At 63.9% G+C, this 9,152-nt stretch overlaps 1 protein-coding gene across 1 annotated transcript; it reads left to right on the plus strand.

Annotated features, from left to right (window-relative positions):
- The first annotated feature begins 11 nt into the window (after positions 1-11).
- On the plus strand, positions 12-3,677 carry BARX1 (BARX homeobox 1). Its single transcript, XM_008258238.5, has 4 exons — positions 12-462; positions 2,104-2,395; positions 2,482-2,566; positions 2,978-3,677. The coding sequence occupies exons 1-4, from the start codon at positions 243-245 to the stop codon at positions 3,140-3,142; spliced, it is 762 nt and encodes a 253-aa protein (XP_008256460.3). The 5' UTR covers positions 12-242; the 3' UTR covers positions 3,143-3,677.
- Positions 3,678-9,152: the final 5,475 nt, after the last annotated feature.

Raw genomic sequence — 9,152 nt, forward strand, 5'->3', positions numbered from 1 at the left:
GCGGGGCGGTGACGCGGGGCCGGCCGGGCAAGAGGCGCGGCGGCGCGGGGCGGGGGCGCAGTCCCGGGTCCGACCGGCCGAGCCCCGCGCGCCCCGCCCGCGCCCTGCGCCTCCGCCCGGCCGGCCGGCGGGGGAGGGGGCATGAACCGGCGCCCGCGCGCCGCCGGGAGCTGCGGGCCGGCCTAGAGCCCCGCGCGGGCCCCGCGCCCGAGCCGAGCCGCCGCCGAGCCCCGGGCGCCGCGATGCAGCGGCCAGGGGAGTCCGGCGCCGCGCGCTTCGGCCCGCCCGAAGGCTGCGCGGACCACCGGCCGCACCGCTATCGCAGCTTCATGATCGAGGAGATCCTGACTGAGCCGCCAGGGCCCAAGGGCGCCGCGCCCGCCGCCGCTGCCGCCGCGGGCGAGCTGCTCAAGTTCGGCGTGCAGGCGCTGCTGGCGGCGCGGCCCTTCCACAGCCACCTGGGTACGTGCGGCGGCCACGGGGCGCGGGCTGCTGGGCGGGAGGGACGAGCCGCGCCGCGGGGAGCCCTGGAAGCCGCCCTCGCTGCCCTCACGCCTGGCGCCGCCCGGGAGCGTCGCTCTAGGGGCGCAGGCCACCCTCACCCCCAGGCCCGTCTCGCGGGCGCGCTGCAGCCGGGAAGCGGAGGGTGCAGGCGACGGCGGCACGACCAGGCCTCGTGCCCGCAGACTGGGCCGAGGAAGCATTGGCTCTTCTTCCCAGCCGACCTCAGGCTTCCAGCACCGGAGGGGGCCGCTCTGGGGTACGGGCCGGAATTGCCCATCGCTGGCGCACGACCACTCTGCAGACCGCTGCGGGTCAAAGCGACCTCAGGCCGCAGGCGCCTGGGCTTCGCCGCGGAGAGTTGGCCGGGAGTGACCTCTGGAGAAGAGGCCCACGGTTTCGAGAGCTGGGTGCTGGCGCTGGCCCACGCCGCCGGCCCGGAGCCTCTCAGAGCTCGGCGCGCTGCAACGGGCAACCGCCGCTGCATCAGCCCTAGCGCGACCTGCCTGGGCCTTTCCAGGGGGCAAGCGGCCTGGCTGTGAGCGACCGCCGGGTGGCCCTTCCGCTTCCAGGTCTGTCCCCGGCTCCTTCCGTGGAGGGGCTTCCCCAGCGGCGCCCCATGCCCTCCTTGCTTTTCCCGGTTTCGCTGCACATCCATCGGCCTGTCGTCTGCCTCTCCTCGCCCTTACTATTCTAAGGACCCTTCTCCCCGTGATCCTCCTCCCCAAGTTCACCCTCATCTCGGCTGGACTCCTGCTGACTTCAGCGCCGCGAGGGTGGTGCCCGAGGGAGATACCTCTCCGGGAAGGAACCCCCAGTCTGGAGCCGCCTTTCTTGCACTCCTACCTCAGCTGGAGCTCGCCCGCCTAGGGGCCCGGGGGCCGGTTTGCTCGTTCTGGGCCCGTCTCGGTCGCAGCATCTCGGCGGAATTTCACCCGCATCTGCTCCGCTGTTAGTAATTCGTTTGAAGCGGGCAAAAAATAAAACCATTTTAGGACTAAAGAAGCCGGAAACGTCTTCGCAGGGAAGAGTCTGAACAGACAAAAGAAGAACCACAGTTTCCCTGCTCGCGGGGTGCTTTGGGATTTCCAGGAAGCTCCCGACCGCACCCCAGACGCCGCCCCTCCGCCCCGCCGCCGCGTGGCTGTCGCGCAGCGGGCTGGAGAGCCAGCGCTCACCCTCCGTCGTGTTCTTTTTTCGAACACTGCCATGCCGATCTGGGCCGGGCAAACACCCGTCTTCCGGACTCGCTGCGGCTTTTTCTCTTGGCTTTCCCTTGCCACTAAGGACACACTCTTGCCCGTCTTGCAACTTCGAACTTGTCCTCGGAGAACTCGAATCTTAGGCGGCTGGGGCCTGGGGCTCTGTAACCAGGCAGAGCACCCGGGTGGGGCAGGTCCGCCCTTCCACACCCCGGGTACGCCATGGTGGAGAGTCGCTCGGCACCGGGCGCAACTCCTCGCGCCCTGGGCCGGCATAGGTTTTGCGCCGGGTGGCACTGGCCAAGCGGCGAGCATGCCCGCGGCGCACGGTGCGGTGCCCCCTCCCCGCTGGGAGAAGTGCCGCTGGAACTCACCGGCTCCCCACCCTCTCTCCCCGCAGCCGTGCTGAAGGCAGACCAGGCGGCAGTGTTCAAGTTCCCGCTGGCGCCGCTCGGCTGTTCGGGGCTGGGCTCGGCGCTGCTGGCCGCCGGGCCTGGTTTGCCGGGCGCCGCGGGTGCGCCGCACCTGCCGCTGGAGCTGCAGCTCCGCGGGAAGTTGGAGGCGGCAGGCCCAGGAGAGCCGGGCACCAAGGCCAAGAAGGGGCGCCGCAGCCGCACGGTGTTCACCGAACTGCAGCTGATGGGCCTGGAGAAGCGCTTCGAGAAGCAGAAGTACCTCTCCACGCCAGACAGGTAGTGTGGGGGCCAGGCTGGGCCAGTGGGAGTGGGAGTGGGAGAAGCGGCCCTGCCCTGCTGAGGGTGCGCCCTGCTCTTTTCAGAATAGATCTCGCCGAGTCCCTGGGCCTGAGCCAGTTGCAGGTGAAGACGTGGTACCAGAATCGAAGGATGAAGTGGAAGAAAATAGTGAGTGTCCCTGGTGGCATCTCGTCATTGTGTTCCGGGCCATGCCCGTCTGCCTCCCAAGAGCTGCTGTCCAGTGCCACCCTCCCCGCCCCCGCCCAACCCTTCGACTCCCTCGGTGCCTAGGGCCCTTCCTGGTCTTGTCTCGCGACCCCTGTGGGTGCCCTAGCAGAGCCAGCATTCCTTCTTGTTCTCTCCGCATTCTCTGGCCTCCTTGACAGCCTTGAACTCTCCCACCCCGCCTTGGTCAGACCTTGGGGCTACCTCTTCCCGGCGGCGCGCGAACGGCCCGCCAGACCCGAGGATCCGGGAGCAGCCTCAGATGGGCTTCGCCGGACCCCATGATCCCAAGTGAGCTCAGGGCGCGGGGTTCCGGGTCCGCGTCCCGGCTCATCACACTACTCTCTGTCGCAGGTGTTGCAGGGCGGTGGCCTGGAGTCCCCTACCAAGCCCAAGGGCCGGCCCAAGAAGAACTCCATTCCCACGAGCGAGCAGCTCACGGAGCAGGAGCGCGCCAAGGAAACGGAGAAGCCGGCGGAGGTGCCGGGCGAGCCCAGCGACAGGAACCGTGAGGACTGAGTGCGGCAACGTGCCGGGCCCGGGACTCCCGCACCGCCCCGGCCTGGTCAGCCCGTGGGAAGCCACGAGCTGGTCCCTCTGCATCCACGCCGTTTGCTTTCTAAACGTTTCATTATTACTTTGAATGCGGACAATTCGGGGCCAAACAAGAAAGGACACAGACCCTGCAACCAAACCCAGGTCCCAGGGCGCTCCTGGGCCCCAACCTGGGAGACTCGCCTCCAGCGCGGCGGAAGCTACTCGGCTGCGCTGGAAGTTCCGCGGCACCGGGCGCTCCACGCGCACTCACGCCCAGCTCCTCGCCCACACCCCCACCCCGCCTCGGGCCGGCGCTCCGGGTCTGGACGCCGTCAGGCACACACCCGCTTCCGCGAGTCGGGGACTCGGCGGCCGTGCGCAGGCCACCTCGGCCGGAGACAGCACCCGGACTACCCAGCGGCTCGGCCACAAGGCCGGGTCCCCGATGTCGCTGGGGCCCCTAGCCCCCTCCTGCAAAGACAGTGACTTTTTTTTTTCCAATAAAATATTTTATGACACGGTGGGACTTGGTGAAGCGGCTTCTAAATCCGCGGGCGGGGGTTGGGGGTCGCGTAGAGGTAAAAAGTGCTCTCGCGACAGCTTCCTAAAACGCCCTTTCCATTGGCTGCGTCAAGGCGAGCCTTGCCTTTCTCCATGCGGCCTAGGCTGGGCATGGCGGGTGGCTCACAAACTCGGGCATCCCAGGAATCACTTCCACTTTGGGCGAGAAGGGCTGGAGCCCGGGACTCCGTGGGCGGAAACAGTTTGGCTGCGTTGGGGCGTTCCAAACAGCAGGAGCCGGCGGTCTGCCGCGCTAGCGAACCGGTCCCGGCCAGAAGCCGCCTCAGTTGTTCGGTCAGTCTCTCCTGGGGCTTGACGTGTCCACTCTGAGGTCTCTGAGATGGTCCTGATTAGGCCTTTATGAGGGAGGCGGCGGGAAGCCAAGGACGCACGGCTGCCAGCCCACGTGTTGTAGAAGCAGCGCCGGCTTCCCAGAGCTTGCACGTAGTCCGCATCCGCAGACAGCGCGTTCTGGGCAGTGAGGGCACCCTGCGGAGGGACGCCAAGAGAGGACTCCCAGTGGCTCTAGCCCGGACGGGTGCAGGGCGGTCCCTTCCCGGGGCTGGGCAGTTGGGGCGGTGCGTTTCCCCAGGTGCCCCGGCTCACCAGGAAGATGTCGGTTGCCTTCCGGTTCTCCTAGACCCTCTCAGAGCTTGAACGTGGGTTGTGGTCTTTGCCCTTCGGCGATGGGGGGAGGGGGCAGGAGGGAGAGCAGAGTGTGGGGGTGTCGAGGTGGTCGCTTTACTGGTTAAAACTCCGAAGATAATGAAACTTGGCCAGGCAGAGTCCCAAGCCCGGTCCTTGCAGGCTCCAAACTAGGAAAGAGGCTCGGGCACTCTGCGCCCAGCTGCAAGCTTTGTGTTTCAGAAAGCGACGTCCTAGGGCCCCAGACCTACAGCGACACAGCTTCCTCCCGCGCATCTCTGGGGTCTGGGTGGTGGTGGTGGTGGGGATTACTGAGGGCTTTTAGCGACCCCGGGAGCCCCAGCGGACAGCTCCCCGGCTACTCGCCCACATCCCTTGAGGGGACTGCCCCCTTCCCAGCCTTGGCCACCTGGAAGGAATGAATCAGGACTCTGCGACTGCGCCTCCTAATTCCTTCCGGCCCTAGGGGTGACCTCCAGGTGGGCTCAACCTGCTGATCTGCCACCAGGCCGCCGCCAATTGACTGCTGTTTGACCACCTGCAGTCCGGCCCTTTTCAAAGGACAGGAAAGCCTTGGTCTGCCCGGAGGCCAGTTCTGCTTTGGTCACCCATACAGACTTGTGGGAGGAGAGAGGGTACAGCCCTCCCAATGAAGAGGAGGCAGGGCAAGGGCTCTGTGGGCTGGGGCGACAGTTGTTTCAGGATCCTCTGCTTTGAATCTGAGCAGTGCGACCTTAGGCAACTTGTTCTCCCTGTGTATCAACGCCACCCTCAGGGGACTGGACCCTGCGGTCTTCGTAGGACCAGGGCCCTAAAAGGTGGGAGGAAGGAGGAGGGAGTCGGTGAACCCGGCGTCAGAGCACAGTCCCTTGTAGGTACAGATGGGGACCCTGATGCGGAGACGCCCGCCTCGAGGTCATGAAGGGGTGAGCGGGGAAAGCAGGGCCTCAAACCTAGGGAACCGGATTCCAGTGCGAGCAGGGGTGGGAGGGGTGGGGCGTTTTGTTTTGTTTTTGTCGTAGCCTGTGCAGCTGTGCTCCTTGTCGGAACTGGGGACGCGGCCACTGCAGCAGCAAGGGAGGAGCGGGCTGCGCGCTCGCCGCGTCCGTCCGGGCCTCCTTGGGACCCCACGAGAGTGGGGCGAAGGCGCAGCGGTGATCATCGCCGCCTGAAGACGGAATCTCGCAAAGCCGCGACTCTAGGTAAAGGGCCCCATCCTATTCCGCAGAAGCGACGCGGTCTGCCCAGCCGCGCGCCGGTCCCGGGCTCCCAGGCGCGGCCTGCGTGCCAACGGGCCCAGGCGCCGAGCGCTGGGGTCTCCTTTGACTGCCAGCCCCGGAGCGCCCCGAGCTGCAGTCCCGGGGCTTAGGGAAGGGAAAGTCCCCTCGCTAAGTAAGGTTCCATCGCCCGGCCCCGCACAAGTTTCTTCTCCGCCGGGAGGTCCCGGGAAACGAAACGCGGAGACGGCGCGCGCGGCCGAAGCTGCGCTTAGCGGAGCCCGGGGGCCCACGGCTCGGGGAGGGGACGGGCTCGAGCGTCTCGCGAGATCAGTGGCCCTGGGGGAGGGGGAGCTCTCTGGACCGCCGGGACCCTCCGGAAGGGAAGGGCGGGGGAGGGAGGGCTGAGGATTAGCCTGGAAGCCGCCCTCCCACCAAGCGTGAAGTTTGCGCTCAGTGGGCTGCCTTCGAGGTGGCTGGCAAAAAAACGGGACTTTGGGGGACTGTTGGCTAAAGGGCCTGGCCAGGGATGGGGCGGGGGTCGCAGCCCTACTTTGTGGGACCCTGGCCCTGAGCATGCCGTGGTGGGCACAGCCAGGTTCCTGGGTTTGAAAGGACAGAGCTAAGTTTGAGGCAGCACTCACGCCGGAAAAGTTTGGGGACACGGAGAGCCCTTCGAAGTTGGCCTGGGGTCCGCAGCCCGCGCCAGTCTCCGACTGGACGCTGAATCAGCACCGCCAGGCGCAGCCAGGTGTGGGGGCGCCTTATGCTTCCCCCGGGAGCCCCACTTTTTTTTTTAATAAATAAATGTTACTCGTGCTTGCTCCCCATCTCTGTCCTGGGGGAGGGGTCACTGGTGGGGACTTGCAAGGTGGGAGAAAAGAAATGCGGGTTGCGTTCGCCACAGCGTGGTCAGCCGTCTCCTGTAGCCGAGGGTGCCTTCTTACTGTGCCTGCGGGGAGCTGGGGCCCAGAGCCGAGCGGGCTGCGAGTGGCCGAAACGCTGGCCTCTCCACACGCAGCGAGCACTGCCGCCCGGCGGCCTCCCGTAGCCCCGAGATCCGACTAGAAAGTAGGTGCCTGCTCTGTTTTCCCGACGCCGGACGCCTCATTTCGTTTCCGTCCTTCAGGGGACACCCATCCCAGAAGCGGCAGCCCGGGAGGAGCAATTAGGCGACATCGCTTGGTCCCACCATAGCTCCCCGGTCCACAGACGACGGGACTTCCGCCCTCAAGACTTGTCCGGGCCCATGTTTCCCAAGGAGAGCAGCCGCCGCCTCCCACCCAACCAGCTCAGCGCGGCACTAGTCTTCGAGCTAGCGGGAGGGAAAGATTTTAAACATCACCGCTGGGTCCCAGCTGCAGGAGGGAAGGGAGCAGCCTTCCCGCTCTTGGTGGGCGGATGAGCAGTAAAGTGACCTCGCTCAGGGCCAGCTTGGGCGCTGGGCGCATCCCAGCCCGCTAGTGACTCCCTGCCGGTCGCTGGGCGGTCTCTCCTCTCTCCCTGGAGGCCCACAGGGCAGGGCTTTCTCTCCTGGCCCTACAACTGCATGACTTCAAAAAGTTGGATTTGTCCTCGTTCTCATACAATGTTACCATATATCCTCCACTTTATTATTTTTTAAACTTATTTTAAATAAAAATTTAATTTATTCTATTTGGAAGGCTGAGGGAGAGACTTCCCATCTGCAGGGCTGGGCCAAGTTGAAGCCAGGAAGCAGGAGCCAAGAACACAATCCAGGTCTCCCGCATGAGTGGCAGGCACCCAAGTTCTTGAGCCATCACTAGTACCTTTCAGAGTGTGCATTAGCAGGAAGCTGGAATGGGGGGTGGAGCAAGGATTTGAACCCTGGTTACTCCAATATGGGATGCAGGGATGTCTCAAGTGGTGTCTGAACAGCCCTCTCCTAGACCTTAAGACAGTATCTTCTGGATCCTTACGACAGTTGGGGTGGGGTGAGGGGCACCAGGCACTGTGGGCCAGGTGCCTGCTCTGTGTGACACCCTCCCTGGCAGGTGTACCGCTAAAAAGCCATTCTGAGGAGGAATCAGAAAGAACAGCAGTGGCCCCTGGCCTCTCAGGCTTGGGTTCCCTGATGGGTGGAGCCAGGAAGCCTAAGGTGGAGGGCCCCTGGGAACCTTCCAGGAGGTTCTGGAATTCGTGAGGGATGAACAGTTTAGCGGGGACATCAGTCTGCTCACTGGTGAGACTGAGCTGAGTAATAGGGCCGGAGGCAGCAGGAGGGGTGGACCCAAGGGAGGGGGCTCTGACCTGGAGGAAGTTTTAGGAAAACCTCAACAAGTTGATTTCCTTTTTTATGACAGCTTAATGATCAGTGATTTAAAAAAAAAAAAAAAACCTATGTCCTTATGAGCTTAAAACAAGACCTTTGAGAAAGTATTAAACAGAAATTCCCAGTGATATAGAAGTAATGCTTTATTGCCAACATTGAATTTTCTCTCTCAGTGCTTTGGGAAGTAATCATGTATCTGACACCAGCAGCATCACGGGCTCTGTGATGTTTATCAGACTCTTACATCAGCCCTTCAGGCATCTATGGAGGGTGGTGTGCAGTTCCTAGAGCTGGGGACACCATTCTGACTCACTTGCTTACCCAGTAGCTAGGCGCCCCTGCTGCCACTTTGCAGGTAAATATGAAGCTCTCGAGATGCCAGCCAGCTTCTTCGGGAACACACGGACCGTAGCGGCAGCACTGGCTCTGATTTCAACCTGGTAAGTCTCCACCAACCCTCACCCAGCAGCTCCAAGCTCCAGCATGGGGTGCTGCAGACATATAGGGTCTCCGAAGCCTCGCTTTCTGGAACGATTCTTACCCATTCGTCCACTAAGCACCTGCTGTGTGCCAGGCACAGCGTGGGGGCGTGAGGCACAAGTGGTGAAGAAGCCACAGTTAAATCCGCCATGGGTTTCAGGGAGTGCCAGATGTCATGTGGAAAATGAAGAGGTGATAGTCAAAACTTGGAGGTGCAGACTTTAGTCGGGGTGGTCGGAAAAGGCGGGTCTCAGGAGCCGACCCTTCAGCTGGGACCTGGGTGACTAGGAGGCAGTGGTGGAGGCACCGCGAGCGCCAACGAACTGAGGCGGTTGTTCGGCGGAACAAGTATGGAGAGGCGGGGATGGTGGGGAGAGAAGGCGAGGGGGTGGGCCGAGGCACTGCGGGGTAGGCAGCCCGGCCCCGCGGAGGAGGAGGCACGGGAGACGCCCCCCCAACCCCGCCCGCCCGCCCAGCCTCTCAGAACTCAAACCTGAGCGGTGCTGCCCCAGCCCCACGGCAGCTCCGCCCCCACCAGGCAATTTGCTTTTTTTCCCCCTTTCTTTTTCATAAGGATGCAATTTTCTGCGTGCTTTAAGGACATTAGAAGGGCGTTTGACTGACGCGCCATGCGAAACGCATTAGCGGGGCTCGCGCGGCGGCGCTGCGCACAGGAAGGGGCAGGTGGAGGCGGAGCAGGCCCTAGGGACCAGGTGGGGGGGGGGGCGGGGCACAGAGAGACGCGGGAGGGACCGAGAAATTAGAGCTGGAAAGACAGCGGGGTGTCAACAATAAG

This window comes from Oryctolagus cuniculus, chromosome 1 (genome assembly GCF_051225735.1).
Source record: "Oryctolagus cuniculus isolate XC-2025 breed Fujian yellow rabbit chromosome 1, ASM5122573v1, whole genome shotgun sequence".
In the NCBI taxonomy this organism is placed as follows: Eukaryota; Metazoa; Chordata; class Mammalia; order Lagomorpha; family Leporidae; genus Oryctolagus; species Oryctolagus cuniculus.